General features: G+C 39.6%; 1 protein-coding gene across 1 annotated transcript; it reads right to left on the bottom strand.

The window, feature by feature from the left end:
• Positions 1-3,114: 3,114 nt before the first annotated feature.
• Positions 3,115-6,456, bottom strand: LOC103476818 (catechol O-methyltransferase domain-containing protein 1-like). Its single transcript, XM_008429424.2, has 7 exons — positions 5,846-6,456; positions 5,638-5,756; positions 4,711-4,816; positions 4,199-4,317; positions 3,741-3,795; positions 3,525-3,658; positions 3,115-3,441 (listed from the first exon to the last, which is right to left on the bottom strand). The coding sequence occupies exons 1-7, from the start codon at positions 5,898-5,900 to the stop codon at positions 3,289-3,291; spliced, it is 741 nt and encodes a 246-aa protein (XP_008427646.1). The 5' UTR covers positions 5,901-6,456; the 3' UTR covers positions 3,115-3,288.
• Between the last annotated feature and the right edge of the window lie 16,498 nt (positions 6,457-22,954).

Here is a 22,954-nt window from a genome sequence, read left to right on the forward strand (position 1 = left end):
TAATTTTAACATACAGAATGGAGTAAGTCCATGTTACTGAACATGTTTGTGACTCTCCACATGCTATTGAGTACATTGCAGCTTACTTTAGCATTGATGCTAATTTGTAGCATCAGACTGGCACACGTTGGCAGGCCCCATTTAAATTTCTTCAGAAATGTTCTAGTTTAAAACTGATGTTGTCATTTCAATATTTACCTTTATTGAGATTTTCTAATATCATGCAGTCCTAATTCAAACCAGAATTTTATTTGTCCACTTTTTAAAAGAAATGCAGTTGATGTCTGACTGATGAGCTGCATAGCAAACTACTAAGGAGGCAGCAAGCTAGTCAAGCTGACCAAATGAGGATGAATTGAATGTGGTGTTTGGCGACCGAGGCTCAGCTGCGGAACTTTTTGCAGCCCAGGATCCTGCAGGAAACCACTACACCACTGTTTTTACCATCGTTTGTGCCTTGGAAAACTGCTGACTTACAGCAGCGAGCACAAGACTGATATCTTCATTAAGTCCTCCTGCAGCACCTGCCACTGGATTTTTGGCAAGTGCTGCTCCCATTCTAGATGCTGTATTATCTCAAGAATGAAACTAAATCACTGATATCTTGAGAAATCATAAAGTTTATTTAAGTTGCTATATATTTTTGCCTGCTGTATAACTTGAGAACTCTGAACCAGCCTCCAGTCCATCACGGGGCAACCATGCTGGCGCATTCTCAAATTAATGGACATATTAGAAATGCCATCAAAAATCCTACATGTTTTTGATTGTAAAGAAGAAGATGGAACAAGTCAGGCACTGGGAAACCAATCAAACTCCCAATTATAACATCCCAGCAAGGTTTGAACCAGGGATGAAAAGGCAATGGTGCTCACAAAGTGTGCCAATATGACGTCCTTTTTTTCCATCGGTTTCATAGGTGATTTCTTCATCTTAGTGGTTAAATAAAACTTTTTTATATTTGGGGTAAAACATGTTCAAGAGCCCAGAAATTCCTTTTGTCTTCTACTTATAACACCATTAAAAAGCTATTCTAACAATGTCTATGTAAACATAATTAAGAGATCAAACTTCACAAACTGTGAGCTTCCCATTCACTTCTCTTCTCACTTTTATCTGTGACACCTGCTGTCTGTCAGGCCTCAGGAGGACAACATCTGGTCCAGCCGCCATAATGTCCTTTTTCCTGTGTGGAAAATCTAGCAGCTCTAAATGATACCCTTTCATTTCTATAGAGTTTCAGGGCTCCGGTGTTCCAACCCAGACTTTAAGTATAGGGTCTAGTTCGCAGAGTATGAAGTTAAAATCGCTTCCCAATTATTCAATGGAAAAAAAAAAACTAACCTCAGTTAAGTAAAATAAAATTGTAATCAAAACTTTTGGAATTGTAATGATTTCTTTAAAAGAAAAATACTTTTTTTAATTAAATAACTCATTTTTACCAAACAAACTTTTATTTGCACACATCAGAAATCTTTTGTTGTGATTTTAGGCCCTGCTCAAGACGTCACAAGCAAAACTTTGAGTCGCAAACAAAAACTTAGAATAGCAAGAAAAGATTTCTGACAAGCGCAAATAAGTTTGTTTTGCAAAAAAAGTTAACCTTATGAGTCAAAAATGTGTGATTAAAATTTTTTTTTAAGTTTTTTTTTAAGCAAAACTCAGTAGGCTTTTCTCATGGTGGCAAGCATTAACAATTCAATTTTTGCTTTTGTTTTTTTGTTTTTCTGCAGTTCCACGTTAAAGTTTGATGCAGCTCTGCTTTCCTGAATGGACCATCTTCATCTCCACTGCAGCAAACCGGCAGCTCTTTTTTATAGATTACGGTACACTAAAAGGTTGCATTGTGCCCTTGTTTATATTTTTAATAGTGTAATTCTGTAAAGACAAAATATGTCTGGTGGTCCAGCTCTGATTTACATATCTTGCTAAATTGCGGGTTTGAATATTGCAATACTTTCCTATAACAAAACAGCAGAAAGAAATTATAAAATATCTTACATATGCAGTGTTATGCTCTATATGGAGATGTTCGTTAGCTTTGATTGTATATCTCACAATTTTGTAATTTATCATTGTTTATTAAACTCTGAAAGCTGAGTGACTTTTTAAATATTCTGTCTTAGAATGCGGTTAGATGTGACCTTTTTTGTTGTTGAGCGCCTGCCCCTTTAGTGGTCTCTGCACGGCTCTGCACCTTGCAGTGATTGAGTTGAACTTGGTCACCTTTAGTTCTTGTTGGAATTGACTCCTTCATTTTATCTTTAACTTACTTTTTTTTTGCTTTGTGTTGTTTTTACAAATAGATTAAAAGGTTGCACAATTAAAACATTTTAACAATCAGTTTATCATTGGGGTATAATCCAGTTGATCTGTTTTGTCTTGTTTTAATGTTTATCTCAATCTAAGGTAGTCCTGATACTAAAAATACGTTGAACTTGTTCTATTTTGTGTATTTAAAAATTGAATACAATTGTATTTTCCTCTAATGGTGTCTCTGTTTAGTGTAAATCAGTACAGTAAAACTAGCACTCTCAACCATGTGTTAGTATTTTACATTTCAGATTTGAAGTGATCACATATAGTCGCTATAGGTATTCTGTCATGGCCACTCCCAATTCCCTGAACATGTAAATTAACAGTAGGAAATATTTTGTTTTCTTTCCATCTTTTGGTCTTTCTTTCTTGCCATGGTGCCCTTTAGTGGAATGGAGCTCTGGACAGTGAGATGTGTGCAAACCAACATCTTGTAGACAGAAATGTGAGGAAATCTTCAAAAAGTTGTAGATGGCTGTGGGTAGGATGATAGATAGAAAGATAGACTATTTAATCGAAAGGTTAGCTGGAGATGGGCACCAGCAACCCTCCCGACCCCAAGGGACAAGGGTGTATAGAAAATGGATGGATGAATGGATGGACTATTTAATCAAAAAGTTTCATTTGATTGGATGGTAAGCATCCAATCAAATGGATTGGATGTTTACCATTTAATTTTGATTTAAATGCATAAATGTCTCAGAACCACTCCCCCCCCATGTTCTCTTGTTTTCCCACTTGTGGTCTTGCTTTCTTTGCCCACATGCAGTAAAAACAAGGACATCATAAACAGTCAAAAAAGCTCAAAATGTTTTTTTAATATTTATAATTAGGCCCTATCACATAACACTGATGTCTAAAACGGTGAAGACCAATAAGAGTTGAATTTACAGAAAAAACGTAAACGGTTTAATCAAATCATGGACAGTATCATCATAAGTTTAACACATTTGTGTCGTAAAAACTCCCCCGTTAGCGCTTGATAGCGATGGTGAGCCCGTCCCCCACAGTGAGCATGCTCAGTTCAACTCTCTGGTCCTTGTGTATCTTCCTATTAAGAGCATCTAGAGTCTGTGACGTGGTGTCATTGGGCGCAGGGTTCACGACCTTTCCACTCCACAGCACCTGTCAGTGCGGCAATCATCACAGAGATGATTCACTTTATGTTTGTTGTCAAAACACAAACTGGATACTTGAGCTTTACTCACATTGTCGATTGCAATTATACCACCGTTTCTTATGAGCTCCAGAGACTTCTCGTAGTATCTGTCGTAGTTGGATTTATCGGCGTCGATGAACACAAAGTCGTACGTTCCGGCTTCCCCGGCTGCTGTCAGTTCATCTGACAAAACGCAAGATGGAAAAAGTAAACGCAAAACTCACATCTGTTTAAGAGCAACGATAACATCAATGAAACCACTTACCCAGAGTTTTAAGTGCAACTTGATGCTGAACATCAATCTTATTTTCCACTCCAGCCTGCAAAAAAATAAAAAATAAATAAAAGGAACATTTGATCAACTGAGTTTTATGCAGCCACTTCAAAATAATGTTTTTGTCAGGGTTTACACAGGAATTGATTTCCCTGCTTGGCTTTGGATCTTTCTGAAACACAGTTTCCTGAGCAGACACCTTGAAAGTGTCCAGCCTGCAGGATTTCTGGAGACACACTGACATTTGTTGGATGTGCAATCTGCTGTCTGCTGCACAAATTAGCTCTGACAGAAGCTTAATGGCAAATTCTGGTGTTGGTAGACCAAGAACTGTGCACTTGTGTAATATAATCTGCATAGGGCTTTGAAACATTAGGATATTCATAAGAGAGGGGTCCAAGTCATATTTCTTCTGGCTCTTTTTTTTTTTTTTTTTTTACTGTTCTCACCTCTTTAAAAAAGGGTTTGGCTATTTCTATGTAGTTGTCTTCTATTTCACAAGCTACCACTCGTCCATTCTCTGGCATGGCCAAAGCCATGCTCAGAGCGTTGTATCCAGTGTACATCCCTGCATCACAGATATATTGGTTAGTCAATAACATTTTATGAAAACAGTGTGTACACATCTGAATTATACTATTCTAGCACAACAATTAATCACTGCTGGAAACTAGAAGCTGGTCTGCAATCAAATGCTTTGATCAAAGCTCTGAACTATAACAATTATTGTCACTTTTCTTCTGAAATTAATTGATTATTTCCTTATTTTCTTGCATTAAAATTTTGATTCCCGTGTAAAGATAAATACAACCTTTACTCGGAAAAAGGAACAAATCCGAACCATTCAAGCAAAATGTTTATTAGAGGAAAACAGATAGCTCTGCACAATAAAAGTAATAAACTTGTGATTTGTTCTGTCACTTTCAAATCCACACAGCGTGTGGCGCTAATCTTATCTTACCTATTTCAATTGCTTTTGTGGCATTGATCAGTCGTATGAGATTTGCCATAAACTGGGCTTGCTCTGCTGCCACCATCATTCTGTTCCATTGATCTTCAAGGGTCCTCTGAAGCGAAAACACAGAAGAACTGGTTCTGCAGCTTCAGACTGTATGTTGCTACATTTTACTGGTGTGTGTCTGCCCTCCAGTGTTTGAGAACCATATTGCTTTCACTCTTAACTAAATAATGTTCTTCACTTCTTTTTGCCTAAATCAAATTTTCGTGTGGACATAGCATCATGAAATACCACAGAGCTCAAAGAACACATGATTAATTAGTTATCAATTAACCTCTGGCCAAATTTCCCTGAATAGGAGGTAGTTAATTATTTACAGATATACAAATAAAAGCTAAATCAATATCAAGTTTAATATTGCTCAATCAAAAAGTGCTTGCATAATTAATTTTAACAGAATACTGTTTGCTAAAGAAAAAAACAGCATGGAAGACGCTTTATCGATGACTTATGATTTCATTGGTTTCAAAAGTCAGATTGATCATTAGCTCCATGAGTTGCTCAACACAAAACTACTGAGAACCTAAACTTTACTTGTTAACAAGCAAATTATGTTAGAGTGGGAAATCTGTTATTGCCTCACAATTATCCTATAAACACCAGTTTATTTTCCCTGTTAATAAAGTGGTGCCAGCTAGATGCTGAACAATGACCACTTTAGCAATGCTAAAAAGTAAATAATAATAATAATAATAATAATAATAATAATAATAATAATAATACTACAGTGGTTATAACAAAAACAAAACTTAAACTTTAGTTTTGACAAATAGTCTGTGATTCATAAAGACAGAATCTCATGCTCTGTTTAGTCATCAGTTGCCTAAAAAGACATAAAAATAATATCAAGTATTTTGGGATTTTACTTACCAGCCTGAGTTTGGTGAGGACTGGATGCTCTCTTAGGGAATTGTTAACTACGTACTGCAGAACCAGGTTATCTTTTCCCCCACTGTGACTTTTTCCAATAAAGGCAGACTTTCCCACACCTGGACAGAAAGAAACAAAACATCTGAAATAAACATTATTACTTCAAATATTTCTTCATCCAGCTGATAACGCCTCAAACATTTTCTACCTGTTAAAACAACAGCAAGTCCAATGCAGACAAGAACCTTGAAGTTTGCAGCCATTCTGCTCTGTTGTCTTGGGATTTTTTTTTTTGTGGGAAATTTTTGAACAGCTAGTGTTTGACTGTACTAAATCACTCACTGTCTGTTCTTTTTGGACTTTGCAATCAGTGTTTGTTTTGGTTAACCTTTTAAAGGGAAAACCCAACATAATGACTTTTTGTCTATCAAGTTTTGTAACATCAGCTTTTTTGAGAAAAGGCAGTATATTTTTCCATTTATACATCCATGTTATTTGCTCAAGTCATAAATTGTGAAGTGCTGCATGAATTCTTACAAACCAGGCTGATATGCTTTGTTCAGTTTGTTGTTTGTTATTCCACAATTGAAGGCCTAAAATGAATCTGCTTCACAACACAGAAGATATGACAAGTGATTTTTGAGAAATATTCTTGTTCCCAAGGTGTAAGATGCAGCATTTTTCAAAATCCAAAGGCAACAGCAAAACAAAATTGGATAAATATTTGGAAGCTATTGTAAAACAATTCAACAGAAATTGCTGCTCCTGTTCCTGTTTTATTATTGAAATTATTGAATTATATTTTTGTTTTATTGTCACATTTAAATGTAAAAGACTATATTTCTACATTTTGTGAAACAGTCTTTGAAGCTATGTTTTAATTTAATCTATTTCACGATTGTCACTTATTTGTTTAAATGTTTTCACTGACATCTGAAAGAAATAAACTAAGTCTGTTTATCTTTTGGCATATGATCATAGTTTAAAGCTAATGATGACTTTTTTTTTTCTAACAGTATAATTTTATATAACTCCTTAGACCGCCACACTCACATAAATAAAGTGAAATATAAAAAGTCCATAAAAAAGATTTGACATAATATATTTTGCATACTGACTGAAGTTATGAGAGCCACCAACTGATTCTGCGTTTGGCCTCGCAAAGTAAAATTGTACCAATACAGCTTCATTGACAGAGTGCAGATTATTGCTATTATTATGTTGTAGCAATTTCTTGAACAGTGTCAGAATAGCTTCAAAATGTTGACGTTAGTGAAATTTATGGGGCAAATCATGTTTGACTTTCCAGTTTAAATACACAACTGACAAGTGTGAGCTTTTATAAAAATAAAATTAACTACATAAAGGTGGGCCTAATTACTTTTAAAAGTACATTTTGACAAAAAAAGAAATAAAATTGCAGAATTTCCAAGTAGCACACACACACAATAACACTAACCTCACCGGCCTTTTAATGGGTACGCCCAGTGGCGCAAAAAGTGGGTATGCAACGCATCGGGGCGCAGCACCAGAGGGGGCGCCAAAACCCCATCTGGAGGGGGCGGCGCGCCGATGATGTTTTCCCATACACTTCATCGCGCGCCTTCCGCTCCTTCACCTCGCGCACATAACGAGGTAAATGTAGCGAGTTGTACCTTTCGCGTATCGTCGCCTTGGGGTGTGAGGGGGGAGCGTCGCTCCTTCACCCTGACGTTCCTTCCCTGGGATCAGTGGTGGGAAGTAACGAAGTACAAGTACTTCGTTACTGTACTTAAGTACAGTTTTCGTGTATCTGTACTTTACTTAAGTAGATTTAATAATGGGGACTTTCTACTTTTACTCCACTACATTTTACAGTAAGTATCTGTACTTTCTACTTCACTACATTTCTACAAAACTGTCGCGTTACTCGTTACATCCAAGTCGCGCTGCTCTTTTCTTCCGTTAAAATGTGAAGTTCAGGGTCTTAAGGTGGCGCTGTAAAATCCGAGCAATAACGTGACTTAGTGTCTGTTGTCACCCATCGGCTCCACCTTTACTCGCACKCGGAGCTCCAGACATGCGCAGTAGTTTCCTCTGAGCGGGAGGAGATGTTTGTCTATAATATAATAGCGCTGCATAAATTGATATGGCGACATGTAAAATCAGCAGCGCTTCGCTTTCACAGACGGTGGGACTTCGAGACAAAATGTTTCCATCCCTGAAATTATGATTCATAGAATCACATATCTAAGTCTAAACTGTTACAGAGAATAAACACAATAAGAACATGTTTAATCTGTGGTAGTGTTCATTAAAATGGCACATTTCTGATGTATTAAAATTAAATACGATCGGCACACTTAATGATATTAGCGATTAGGTAATGCATTCAGCGAGTACTTTTACTTTTAATACTTAAGTATTTTTAAAAACCAGGACTTTTTTACTTTTACTTAAGTAAAATGTTAATGTGGTACTTTGACTTTTACTTAAGTACATTTTTGACTGTGTATTTGTACTTTTACTTAAGTAAATTTTTTGAGTACTTTCTCCACCACTGCCTGGGATGGGGGGGGCGCCGATCTATGTTTTCGCATCCACCTGTGTATATTGTGTAGTTGCGCCACTGGGTACGCCTTGCCACTAGGGTTGGACCACATGTTTTCATAGGTGTCAGGAACGTTCTTCAGAGATTTTGTTCCAAATGGATCTTTAAAGCATCATGTAAATTACTGGAATTGCAGCCTCGGGTTGGTTCCTCTCCTTAGTTGACTGGATAGATGTCTTCGCCACATCTAGATGATATGAGGGGATCAGCTTTGGTTGCTATCTGTGTTAAGCAACTAAAAATGTGTACGGTACATGGTCAGGTGTGAGTTTATTCACTCATGCAGAAGGGAAAGCTGTATTGCTGGGGATGATGTGAAAAAAATAAAACTGAGAACAGAGAGTATTTAGGTAATGTCAGTGCCTTTTTGGGATTAAAGGGGATCCTATACAATATTTTATTTTGTGGCCTTCCAACCATCCTACCTTAAAATTACAACCAGATATCTTGACCTTACTGCAAAACCCTGCTAAAGGTTATATGTATGAGCATCAAAACCTTATTCATTTCACTGCTCAACCCCAGTTTACCCAGATTAAATGTATTCATGCAACAAAATGAAATTTTGAAAAAAATGCCATATGAAAGGATGATTGGTTTGCAACTGAAAAATATACATCAAGAATCAAGGTTCTTGATTTCTGCTGTTGTTGAATGATTATTACTACTGACATCTTTTAGCAAAAAAGATTTGCAATTAAGTGCCTGACATGCATGACATGCATTTAGTGATCTTGGGGCCCTCTGCTGGTCTGGAGGCTAGTCTAAAACGTATCTAGTTTGCATATTAGCCTTGCACTGAGTGAGACACCATTTAGCAAAAAAATAAAATAAAAATCAGAAGTATATATATATGATAGGAAAAATATAGTTTTTTCCAATCTACAGCAAGAATATCATCTCTTCTCGCAACTTCAGAACTGGAATGGGAATAGCCAGGATTGTTCAAAAAGGAATTTCGGGATGTGAGTGGGATGCAACGCCTCTCCAAGGACACTGCACTTCCTCTGCCTGTTCCCCAATTAAGAATGCACAGATCCAAACAAAAACACGCCGGGAACAAGAACACGTCACTTAAATGAGCCATGACACAAGCTGTCTCTTAAAAAAATGTTTGAGCTGTGGCAAAGGAAAGGAAGAGGATGTCTCAAAGTGTGTATGCAGATCTGTTAAAGTCCTCTTGGTGAAAACGAGATGCCGTGTTTCTTCTCCGCCATCCTCTCCCTCTGCCTCCTGCTGCTCCGGGCCCCTGCTTATGTGATGCTAATTGTTTCTGCTACTTGTGCCAAGTACCTACTCTTCCCCAGCACATTCCACAGACAGGCCCTGGTCCCTCGGCTGCTTTTTGTGTCTGTTTAAGGAATGAAAAAATGTGCACTGCCATCTGCGGCGAGCGCACCACCGTTCCCCCTCCCGGCCTTGACTGTCACTGTGCCACAATGATACACGTTCACAAAGTCTCTCTGAGGTAAAAAAAAAAAAAAAAAAAAAAGTCTGAACAAGTGGAGGAGCAAGGAAACAAACCTGACACATACAACTGCTAATATGAAATAAAATAATTCAGGATGTTCCTGGTTTGATGCATGTGGGATGGAGGATTGTGTAGAACTAAAAAAAACAAAACAGCCTTTTACATTTTGGGGGCATATAGAAGCTAAGCTGAGGTATTTTGTCAGTTTAAAACCAGCCCTATGTTATTCTAGGCAGGGATTTGTGTCTGATTTTCACTTAAAGGATGTCTTCAAATCTGTGCAGCTTTCTCCTCCATGTACTTTGCTATACAGTACCTAACTTTGACCACCGAGTGGCAGTGTTGCTCAGCAAATGCACAAAAAAACCAACTCTCAGAGACCAAGGCTTTCACTTCCTTGTCTCTGTTGCAATATCGCTTTCCTCTTATTGAATTGACCTGTGACACCATCAGAGCCTACACTGGCGCAACATATTGATGCGCTCGTAACGCCACAAGGTTCTTACATCATCCGTGTGTTCATCATAGGGAGACAGCCTCTTCTGTACACGAACAACAGGAGTCAGCTCGGCATCATCTCCGCAGTCAGATAGGCATGCATGAATATTAAGTGATGCTAATCACAATGGAGAGACCAACATCAGGACAGATGACAGACAGTTCTCAGCATTCAATTGACATCCTTGGATTTGTCCTCTGTTTGACGACAGCATCCTCCAGCATGACAAGTCTGTTTAAAGCTCCAGTATGAGCAGATAGGCGTGCGCTGAGGCAGAGTTTACTCAAACTGGGCCATCGTATGTTTTTCCTTTTCTTTTTTTTTTTGTTTTTTCTTTTTTCAGAAAAAAAAGCCCGGTTAGGTATTATTAGTCAATGTACCAACACAGATAAAAAGCATTTAGTAAAGTGGCTTGTGGAAAATATTCCCACTGTTTAAACTTTTTTTGATTCTGTCACACAGCCATGGAAAAATCTAGTCTGTTGCACTGGGCTACTATTTTTTTTTTCTTTATTAGAAAAAAAAAGTACAACATGCATTTTATTCTTCCATGTTACTCTAATACCCTTGAAACAATTCATTTTGACTAGTTACCTTTAGAAGTTACCTACTTGGTACATAGAGTCCATCGGTGTGTAATATAATTTGAGTATAAATTCATCTGTTTTGTGAAACTACAGAGATTTTTTAGGCGGCTTTTATGAATAAACAGCATCATCAACACAAAGAACCACACCAGGAGAATCATGGGTACGTTTTAAAATTACATTCCAAGCATTTCAGAGCTCTCACAATGAATGCTCTTTCTAATTTCAAAATTTCAAAACATCAAGAGTGGCAAAATAAGTAAATAAATAACACCTCAAGTCACCCTGGACAATGTGGTGTTTTACAGAATCATGCTGTGGGAATGCTGATGGAAAGATTGACAATACAGAGAACCTCTGAGGGAAAATCTGTTAAAGGCTGCAAAGGACAAATGTTTACCTTCCAGTGGATGTTCAATGAATATTTTTGCAAGGAGCTGTATGCAGGCTATTGCAAGGGTTGCAGAATGCAGATGAGGATGTAACAAAACAAAAAAAAATCTTCCCAAAAACTGTTTTGGTTTTGCCAATCATAAAAATCTGGATTTACTACTTTTGTGTCTGAGCTACAGTGCATTCTGCAGTTAGAATGCACAGGATAAGCCATTCAGTTCATTATCATCCTCTCTTTGTGTGTTCAAGCCAAACAGAACAAAGGAGTGGATCTGCCTCTACTGAGAAAAAAAAATGAAATGGAATGAATGGCAGGTGTGGTTGTTTGACTTTCAAATCACCAAGGCATCTATTCTATTAACCTGCCGTGTAAATAAATACAGAATTCAATTTCCATGCAGTCACGCAATAAGTTGACAGTCCTCAAGAAGATCAAACGGGCCGCTCCAGGGCACGTGAACCACAGTAAAAGAAAAAATAAATAAATAAAAAATCTTGGCTATGTGAAAGGTGTTGACACCTTGAGCAACCCACAAAAAAAAAGAGGCAAATGTCACATCCTGAGAAACAATTACCGGGTGAACCCCAGGTTTAAAGCTAGTTCTCCCAGCCGCATTTCAAATACAGTAGAGCTTCTCCAATAACATCTCGCAGTTGTTGTCACTCCTCCTTGTCAGAGGGAGAACTGCTCTCTGCTGAAGAAATAATACGTTAACTGCCCATTTCCACTTCTGCAATCTGCTCTTATGCTTCTCACAAAAAGTTACATTTGTATTCGCTCTCCTCTACTAAAGCAAAGTCAGTCTTTCCCTAAGTTGCAGAGCAGAGTCGCTGCTCCCTCCCTTCCTATTAGTCTCATTCCCATCTGATTGCTGTGTCCCATTGTGACTGCACTTGAGGCATTAATGATAATGTTATAACTCGGACCAATTTGCCATCGCAATCAGATTCACTTAATTGAGTTGATTATGAGCTCCCCATCTGAGATGACCCCTCTGGACTTGGAAAGCAGGGAGAGAAGGAGGGTGCGGATGAAGAAACAGGGTTTCCCCAGGCATTCCATCAGCGAGCAATGGACACATGGACTATGACTGTTTAGAGGCCTGATCTGGGGCATATGTGCATGTGCGAGCGTGCACATGACAGCGCTGCATGTGTGTGTGTGTGCGCCGGCAGGAGCTGGCGCGCAGGGAGAGCGGGCCTTTGGGGAGGTGTAAAAGGAGGAGAAGGGTGGAACCGTGGCTGTAAGGAAGGGGATCACAACGGTTTGGATGTGGAGATAAGGGTTAGAGGGGGGCTGGGAGGGAGTCCAGGCTTGGGGTTCGAAATCTCGACAGGGCTCGTGTAATAGACCCGGACACACACCACATCTGAAGTTAATCCAATCAGGGAGAAACACAGCACTTTCATCCGCTCAAGACACACAAACATAAGGTCAGGAGCAGCTTGTATTAGAGCGATGATGTCAGGAAGAAGTGGTGTAGATAATTGACTGTCGGCATGTTTAAAGGGCTGGGAGAGAGGCAGGGAAGTGGGAGGAAAGCAGAGATTCCTGCAGCTGGTCTACCCAAGCAAATGTAACGGGAACGCTGAATGAGTCAATGCATTATCAGCAGGTTGATGTCAGTGAGAGACTGTTATTGCTGAACTCTTATAGGTTTCACAACTGTAGACTGAGCTTTACTTGCTAATTTGACAATTTTCGTCTTTTACAAAAGAGTTTCATTAATGCGTGACAAAAATGCTCCGTGTCTTTGTCGCTCCTTAGTGTTAATCACCAAGCACATTACAAACAAAGTTAACCTCAGGAAATAGAAAAGCATAGAAGTTATGATATTTTTTTGTTGTTGTTGTGAAAGGAAAGAAACAAGAAGCTGACTATGTGTAAAAATAGTACTTTGTGCCCTCTTGCTGAATCTTGAAGTAATTGTGACTAGCCATGTAATTTGAAAAGCTAGGTTCGACTTCATGGATTAATACCAGGCATGTTGAATCAAGAAATCACTTAACCTCAGGTGCTGATGTAATCAATTTCCACTCTGACATCGGAGGATTTTTTTAATGTTGAAGTGAAAACAGACATCTACGAGATAAAGACAATTAAATAACTATATTTGCTGTAATTAACTCAAGTCCTTTTAGGAATTTTAGGATTGAGGTCTGGGCTTTGACTTGGCCACTCTGGAACACCCACTTTGTTGTCTTCAAACCATTTTTTTTGTGTAGATTTAGCTGGATTCTTCAGATTAAAAACAAGTTGTCTTCCTGGATATCTCTGTTTTTTTCCTTTTACCTGATCCAGGCAAATTTACACATCTGCCCACAGGATGTTCAATGCCTTAGAGAGTTTTTGTATCCATCCCCTGACTGATACTTTTAAATTCTTTTTCCTGTGTTTTGCTTGGAGTGTTTCTTTTTTTTTTTTCAAACAACAGTAATTTCAGACACACTCTCCTTCAGGTGATCTTCATTCCACTCATTGTGAGACCAGCAGCACCAATTGGCTGGAACTCTGTCGAATTAGATCATTCGCTTTAAAGAGGTTAAATATTCATGCAGTCACTTATTTTTATGTTGAACATTTTTGTTTAATTGCCAACATTTCATTGGAATCAGTTTTCTCATTGATATTAAAGGGTATTTGTAATTTTTTACTGGCTGTGGATGGTTTGCAAAAGCAATAGAAAGTTCAAAACATTCGGGGGTTAATAACTTCTTATAGCCACATCAATTCAAACAATTCTGTTTGAATTGATGAAGAGAATGTTTACAGTAGGCATAATTAAAAAAAATGTTGCTAAATCAATCTCTTTTTTTAAATCCTAATAGTCAGTTGCAAAGCCTGTGGCACAAGCAGACAACACAAAATTCCCTGCCAGATATTTTTTTTTTCTATATGAGTAATAATAATAATAGAATTCAACTTATTTGTTTTTGCTAAATGTACTCTGGCTTTTTAGTTTTGCAATATATAAGTATAATCCCCATATATTTTGCCACCTTTAGTGCTCCTGCTTTAGCAGTAAAACTAAAAGTACATAAATCTGCGAGAGCTTGTTTGGAGTACAAGAACGGGGGACAATCTACTGGGGCCGCACAGAGAATTGCACTGTTTTATTTACAGGAGAACTGGACACACTAATAAAAGACATGGAGCAGCACGCCGTTATATCTGGGGGTAGAAAGCAAATGTGCTTTAGAGAGCCAAGTATACTGGTCCCTTTCATAGGCGACTTGGTTCCACCCATGATTGAATGCAACATTCTAAAAGGACTATTTACTCTTTTCATTTCCTCTTGTGTATAACAGACGAAGCAGCGTGCGGCTTGCTGTAAGAAAACAGGACCTGGCCTAATGTTGCATGAAGACCATGGTGAATTCATATTGATGGGAGAGCAGCCTCTGAAGCCCAGCAGCCATGATTTTTTCATAAGCCGCCGGGAACAAGAAGTCAGTCAGCTGACAGGTGCTAACGCCGCCAATTGTGCCGTGGATAAGAGATGGGACGTGGAGAAAAGAGGCAGGGAGAAATAAAAAAGAAAAAAAAAAAGCAGAGGCAACAACCGGTTCCTCCTTTTCTGAAGTACTTGTGTGTGTAAGAGTGTGTGTGCTCTGCCTGCGCTTGCATTGTGTTTGCTCCGTGCACCCGGTTCTCTTCTATAGCTGCAGAGGATTTTACGGAAGAGTCTGTGTAAACACCAGAATGCATGTCAAATATGATGAGTCTTGATAGCTGTAAAACATACCCAAGGACTTCTCCTCACTTATTATCTCCAACCAGAGCCCTGGAGCTATGTCTGCATCCTTCTGCCTTCCCTCCACGCATGTCGCGCCACAAGTCCCTCTCTGGAAAGCATTGATTATTTTGGCATGAGCCAGGGAGAACGAGAGGTGTGATTTCTTTTGTGTTTTCTCGAGAAAAAAAAAAAAAGAAAAAGAAAAAAATCAGCAAAAATAAATATTTTCGTGAGCTTGCTGCAGCCACGAGAAAATATGAGCACATTGGGGAGGAAATAAAGATGATGGATTTGCTTGTTGACGTGCGTGTGCCTTTGTGGAAGAGGCTGTGTGAAGGTTTTCTTGGCTGCTACCGTTGGTGTGTTGTTGTTTTTTTTTTGTTTTTTTTTYTGTTTTTTTTTTTTTTCCGCTCCTGTGCGTGTCTTTTGTGAACTGTACATCCAGCTGAATAATATTATCTGTAAGTAATTGTGTGCCCCTGTTTGCTGTGTCTCTGGGTGTGCTGCGTGAGGCGGATGGAACCGCTCGGAGAAGAGAGCGACCGAACCTGCAGGCGGTGTGAGGCTCCGGGGAACCACTTGAGATTGCAGGCAGAGGGACTGATAAGGCAGCTAGCCATTCATCAGGCCAGATGAAGGCAGTATAGTTGACTGGAGGAACCCAGGCATCGCCCCAGGATGGCTGTCGGCCTCTCAGCGGAGACCTGTGACGAACACATGCAAGCAGGCGTGCATGCACACAAATAGTTGAAGAATGAAGGAAGAAGGCAGGATGAATGGACTGGGAGGAGGTATAGGGTCCAGGACTCGGGAGAGGGAAGGAGAAAAGAAGTATAATGGACCTCCAGGAGCTGGAGCCCCATCTCTTCAGCGCTACACCCTGCAATTGAGGCTCCTGTCTGGGGTTCATATGGCCCTCTGTGCTCCAAAAACATCCATCAGACAGATATTACTGCAATCCAGAGGTGATACATTAGCCTGGGTGCCAGGGGGACAGTGTGTGTGCCGCTGATGGATTTCTCTGGGGCTCTCTGCCACTGTCACATGGGCCTTTCCAAAAAAGAACTGCTGCTGCTCAGCTCTGAGTTTGAATTTATTCCACAGCAATAGTCTTTGTATTTTATACTTAATCATACAACCCAGAGGATGGAGACACATTTACACCAAAGAAAGTACCACTAAGTTGCACACTTATGAAAGCAATACATTACTTAAGCACTTACGCTGGCCAAAGAGGAGAGATGGAGCTACTTTAGAGTGTTGCTGGGTGTGTTTATAAGACTATATTAGTGTCTCACCGGCACTTTGATAGAGCTTGCGCCGTCAATTTGCACAAAGCCTCCATCTTTGCTTACATAAATCCCACCTCAGGGTTATTATGAATCTGATTTATTTGCTCCGCTTATGTTTATTATTGTGTTTTATAGTTTATATTCCTGTGTTAAATGCCATCAATAGGACCGAGGAGCATGTGTGTCTCATCCCACAGAGGATGAAAATGGTTTATGGAGCAGTGAGAGCCAATAAACAGGCGGACACTCTTTCAGATGTGCGTCTTTGATGTTTTATGCATGATGAATTCAATGGTTTAGCGGAGGTACAAGGCCAAGTGATGAGCGCCGACAGGACTTCCCGAAGGCTGCTTGAGACGTAGGATATTGAGCTGTGCATCTGAATAGAGATCCTGCTGTTAGTTTATTTCTCTGGCTTTTATGTTCGGTTGCTAAATAGGGAGGGCGAAGGAATGAACAAGGTAGGTCGTAAATGTTCGGAAGGGAAAGCAGCGTCGATCCGCTCAGCACGTTGTGTTCAGTTGTGGTTTGGTCATCGTGGCCAATGAGATGATGCAGAGAGGGGACCTCAAATGGGACCGTCGATCCAAGAACAGGTTTTTCACTCATGCAAAGCAAAAACGAATAGACACCAGGAACGAACAGCAGTCGACAATAGACTTAAGTTTAATTCTGCTCTTATATTTGCATAAAATGTACAAATCATAGACATCCGCAAAAAAATTGACAGCCACTCACTGACGAGCTGACAAGGCTGGTCGTCATTCTTCGACACGTTTTACATTTCCAAGCACTTTCACAATGTTATCTAAATGGAAATGATTCAGGAAAGTAGACAATGCATCATTTTTTTATATGCTAAAAAATGTGTCAGCCTGGGCTTCGTTTATAATCAAGTTACATATCAGGTGTGTAATAAGGAAGTGTGTCTTCCTAGACAATTGATATGCTGTGCAATGCAACAGTTTAATGATAAATAAGTAACAAATACATCAGTGCAACTGGACTCTAATCACCTTTTTCTGTTAATTTGCTTCCAATCAAGTCTTTCTTTATGCGTTACCAGCTTTTTTGAGTTTCGAGAAGACCAGGTGAAGGGACGGGCTTCATCGCAATCCACAGATTTGACGGAGTCTGTGTGCCAGGTGGAAATGAGAGAATGTGCAGATCTTCTTGTGTTTCCATCCCAGCGTCTGTCTGCTGTGAGTGAGTCTTTGATAGCTGCTGCACCGTGAGACAGACAGGCCTGTGCCAAGACGATGGCATCAAAAAGTCAACGATTGACAGCTACTGACAGCCATCTTCCTCCTAAACACTCCTCAGGTCCCCTGTGTTTCCTCCTTGCCTCTTTCCTCCCCCTTCTCTCTGTCTGTCCCCCCCCACCCCTATATCTGTCAGGGGAAATTGAGGAGAGTCAGACATAAAGAGAGGGATGTCGTAAACTGGCACCTGTCATCGTGTTTTGTTTTGGTCAGGGCGCAACGAACATTCGTAAAGTTTTAAAAGACATTCGGAAGGATTTAATACTTTCACAGCTACAATTTAAATCTCCAGGTGGATTGCCCGGTACAGTTTTCTTTTTGTGTTTTTTTTACAATTTTGAGCAAAAACCGTTTATGATTAGTAGCGACAAAAAGGAGCAAAGCAACAAAAGCTTACAGTTTTTTTTTTAAGCAAGGGCCATTAATCACAAATTAATATTTGACCTTAATTAGGTTAAATATGCTAAGAGAAAGTATTCACCAGGGATACTCAGCCTTCTTAGTTTTATTCTAAAGACCTGTCACATCAATGTGAAATGCTGTCACCTAGACCGAAACGTCTGACATGAAACACAAAGAACCTGTGATCTTTGCCAGGCAAACACGCACGCGCGTGCGCACGCGATCCGGCACCTAAACAAACGCTCGCGTGCGTGCGTGGAGAGACACACAGATAAGCACGCGTGCACCTGAATTTCTCAGGTCGCAGCTGTATTTCGTCAGCCTGTGTTTCCTCGCCGTGTTCAACCTGTGGAGCCATTATCTCCTGACACACTTATTCCGCTCTAAATGATTTCTCTTCATCTAGAGCGAGACACCTAATCAAAATTGAAAGAAGGGAGCCTAATGCCATTCAGAGATCCCACTGCTTTCAACTGCATTTACTGTCATTATGAAAATGAATGGCGGCAGCTGAAAGCTCACATGTTCTTTTGCATCGTGACGGAGTGCCTCTTAATGCGTCTTGTGATCTCTGCTGTTGCTGCCTTTGACTGAAGGCCTTGGTCGGGGACTCGACTAATCACATTATACATCTGACTCATTACCTATGGCTTCCCCGTTGCCTGTGCCGCGGGTGTTGCACATCGAGATCATTAGAGCGCACCGAAAAGAGCACAGAGGAAGGAAAAAGTAAAACTTTCACCTGCAACTCAAAGCTGGTGGCTTCCTCGCGACAGAACATTAGCTCAGGGGAGTGTCGAAAGGCAGGGGTTTGTCAAGAATGTCTGTGGACAGACAGAGAGGAGAAGGGAGGGTGGGCTTTCAACTGTGGAAACGTTGCAGATGTTCTCATCTCAGATGTTGCCTACTTATTTTTATTTTATTTTAAACAACCACAGCAACAAACAAGTCAGAGTAGCTGCTGCTAGAGAAGTGATTTGACTTGTTTTGAGCTATTTGCCATAATTACCTTTAAGTGACTTCCTCGTGTGTTAACTAAGAAAAACAATATAGGCTTCAATATAAGCTCCATGTGACACATAATTAGATTTTGGAGTAAAGGTGTTGATGTTCCTCGGCACAAGCTGTCTTTGGGCTGTCGCTGCTGAAGTCACTCCTGCACTGTGGAAATTTATTTATTGAAAGCACCTATCACCAGTTGCATTTTTTCAAACCCATTCTGCACATTGTGCACCATGGTGACGATTGGATGACATCTCTATCTCGTTCCTAATCCTCAGCTCTCTGCTCGGTGCGTTTGCTTAAGTTTTATATGTGTGTACAGAGGCTATAATTACCTCTTTTTGACACGTGGCTGCAAAAAAAAAAAAAAAAAGGAGAGATTTTTTTAGGAATCCATTGCCAAAAACTGAAAGTTCCCCAGGCTTAATTTGTCAATTATTAAATTATAATTATATTTTTTCTTTAAAGCCATTTAGTTACGGAGGCTTAAACAATCATTTTATGTAAGGCTGATAACTTCTCTGTTCTTTGCACAAAGGCAGAGGGGGGTGGGGGGAATCATTAAAATCTCAATTATGTGTCCAAATTCTTTTTCCCCAATTTAGCTAACACAGAGCGGAGATGATTCATGGCAGATGAAGGCGTGATTTATAATTAGATTAAGGCTTAATGGAGTAGGATTTATTAATGATGAAGACACATACACACAGACTTTTCCTCCACACTTGTTACAACTTCAATTGGCAAATTGCTCACTCATCTGTAGTCGGCTGCTGGGTCCACTCACTAAGTTGTGGTAACAGATTCCTACAAGGAATTATGCGCAGGCACGGACAGGCCAGCCTGTAAGTGATGGCCACAATATGCATTTGCCTTTAAAACTTATAGGGGGAGTTTAATTTATTGGGGATGTCACATGGCGGGAATGAGTAATTATTCCCCACACCCCTGTGGACCCCAGTGGTTAATACATTCAGGGCCTCAAGGGGTGTGGGGGGCAGGACACCCTCACTGCTGCTCTGATCACTGACCACACTGGATGGCTCATGATTCAATAATATGCGTCTGAAAATCATTCTCCGAGGGTACGTATTTTAATTTTTCCTTTTAACCTCGACCCTGGTTCTGAATTTCTAGATTTCGACCAACAACAAGATAAAGGCGACGTTTTTCTTTGACTTATCTTTTAAAAGATTTCTACGATCGCCAAGCCGTTTCACAAGAGGAGATAATACAAGTGGCGAAAGTAGATGCATTTTGCGGGCGGGGGAAGCACAGAATAAGAAGCAATCATTGAAGTCTGTACTGCAAAACAATTGAGTTTATTTCTTGAGGAGTCCATTGTGCTGGGAATCAGAATTCTGGAAACCAATAATGTTGTGCCAATCTCACACGACAATATCAAAATTGTTGGGAATCAGAACTCGCGTTGATGTTAGGCTTATGTAATTGTACATTCTGGTCTCTGATTGTTTATCTGGGCACCAACCAGAATATCTCAAATCATAAGCAAAACTCAGTCAGCGAGATTCAGGGAGAAGAGATTGGCAGAGAGAGAGCCAATGAATTCCAGCAGTTCTGGAATCAATCAATCTCTAACTCAGCCTCGATGATCCAGTTTGAGTCGATCATCAGAGTCTGATCAAAGCAATGTCCAAAATTCCAAAAATTGATGGAAGATGAAAAAAAAACAAACTTGTTCTCTTCAGGCAGGTGTCGATGTTGAGTGGCCTCCCAGCTAGAGGTTCTCAGCAGAACCTCCTGTACTTGGGTTGGAAAAACACAGGAAAGAATCCTTCTTGTTGAGGAACGGGGAGGGAGCCACAGCAGGGTTCTGCAGATAGATGCGCCAAGAAACTTTTCCCGTCTCTATGCGTTCCCATAGAGACGGGACAACAATCGCTTTGTTTGCTTCCTGTTTGTAGTTTTAATAAATATAAAAAATCTCTGGCAGCAAAGTGCCCTAGTGAAATTACAAAGAGAACACAGTGTACAATTTGGAGGTAAGAAGAAAACCCCCCAAACAAATAAAACAGAAACTTGTCATTGTCCCTCTTTACGCTTTTCATTTTTTTAAGAAATGGCGATTTTGTGCATTTCTGCATCCACACTGACATTACCTTTCTTCCTTACAAAGAAGCAAAATGAATGATTGTAGGTTGAGCAATGAAAGCATTAATCAGAGAAGCAGTCAAGAACCCCATTTAACTGTGGAGGAGCCGCAGAGATCCACAACTCAGGTGGGAGAATCTGTTCATTCGACAGCAAATGATTTTTACTCTGAAAATTTGCTTTTTCCAGAATAGCAGAAAAACAAAGACCATTTTTGAAAGAAATCAAAAAAGACGTACCGTTTGCAGCAGCAAACATGTGGAAGACAGTGCTCTGATCAGTTCCATCTGACATCGTTTAACACAGCTTTTCTTATCATCTTGAACAAACCTTCCTCACAGTGAAACATGGTGACAATATTTTGCCGTAGGGATTATTTCTATCAACAGGAAGAGAGGCAAATTTGCTCAACGGTTATGGGAAGATGGGGGGAGCCAATTATAACTCGCCATGTTACTCGCCATCTAGTCTGGCTGAAAATGAGCAAATTTGGAAGGAACTGGTGAAAGTTTGAGTTAGAGACTAGAGATTTCCAAAGTTGGTGCCTAAAAGCCGATAAAGCGTTAACTCAGAGGAATTGTTTGGAAACAGTTCTCATCTGCTTTTGCTCCATTTCACAATTATGCGCTTTTATTGCACAAAATTCCAATAAAATACAATGAACTATTTTTGTTTTGCAACATAACAATGGGTGAAAGAAAATGCAGGAGCATACAAGAGATACCGTAAATACATACAGTGCCTTTTGCAAGGTACGGTGTGTATTTCAGGCAGTGTCCCATAGGGGTGAATGGTTATAATTCAGCGCTCTTAACATTTTTTTTAGAATATGAAGAAACTAAAGCATTTTATTACCAGTAAATGTTTATTTTATTCCTTAGAATCTCAGGGAACCTCGTCACTCGGTTGCTCTCCAGGTCTGAAAATCCATTTTTTAAATTTAACTACCAGCTCATCACTGCCAGAGCTCAGAGTAGTAATATTTTAACTCTACATCTACCTCTACCCAGAAGTGGAAATTAAGCCATTAATGTCTACCCCAGCTTAATTTTATGGACGGGGGAGTTATCAAATGATAAAGTCTAGTTTTTAATAGATCTGCTCAACTCCTGGCTCAACAAAGATTTTTCTACAGTCTGTCTTTATGTCAGCTTCACAGAACAGGACACCTTACCTAACTCAATGTAAATGGCGTGTAGAGGCTGTTGGGAAAGTTAGTATTTTAGCAATAAAGGTGAAATTGTACCTTCTGTGATCAGACCAGTGTTTTATTCTATAAGAGTTCATTTTTATTTTTATTTATTTATTTATTATTATTTTTTTGGATTTGTGGTTTTTAGAATCCATGCTAAACATCGCATATCAGATTTGTTTGCATGTTTACGTATTGTATCAGGGTTTTTGTTTGCTTGAATACTCAAACCACTAACAATAACCTCAAAGGCACACCCCACAAATGAGGTGTGTTAACTAAGATACTAATGAGCATGTAGTCATCAAACACTAAGCTGTGACTGCAGAGAAGATCGGACAAGCATAGGATGGAGTCTGTCTGTAGATAACATGCACACGCAGCTCAAAAGAGATACTTAAGTTTGCTGTGTGTGAATGCTTTTATTCTTATAAATTTTCCTTTTCAAAATGCAAGTAAGCTTTAATAGTGGTGGTATGAAAGTGCTGCGTCGCTATGAAGCAAATAGGAAGCCTCGTTGTGAGAAAACTGCATAAGATCGTTTTTCCAGTCTTTACTTATTTAGCAGTTCAGCTTTCACTCGTGATAGGATGACAACGTTCACCACATGTCTGTGGGCATGAGCCGAGATACGCTGAGAAACTGCATTCGCAGAGTTCAAGCAGAGTGTAACTTTTATATCTGGGTTTTCACACTACCCGTGAGTGCAGCTCAAAGACAAATAAAAGGCCTCGGTCTTTTACCCGGCTCTGATAATATCCGTGCCTTTTGCATCCAA

This window comes from Poecilia reticulata, linkage group LG15, assembly GCF_000633615.1.
Source record: "Poecilia reticulata strain Guanapo linkage group LG15, Guppy_female_1.0+MT, whole genome shotgun sequence".
NCBI classification, from domain to species: domain Eukaryota; kingdom Metazoa; phylum Chordata; class Actinopteri; order Cyprinodontiformes; family Poeciliidae; genus Poecilia; species Poecilia reticulata.

Coding starts and splice junctions, on each gene's coding strand:
- LOC103476818 (XM_008429424.2), bottom strand. CDS start 5,900: ATGGCTGCAAACTTCAAGGTTCTTGTCTGCATTGGACTTGCTGTTGTT. Junction 4,318..4,710: donor CACAAAAGCAATTGAAATAG/GTAAGATAAGAT, acceptor TCTGTGATGCAG/GGATGTACACTGGATACAAC. Junction 3,659..3,740: donor AGTTGCACTTAAAACTCTGG/GTAAGTGGTTTC, acceptor GCGTTTTGTCAG/ATGAACTGACAGCAGCCGGG.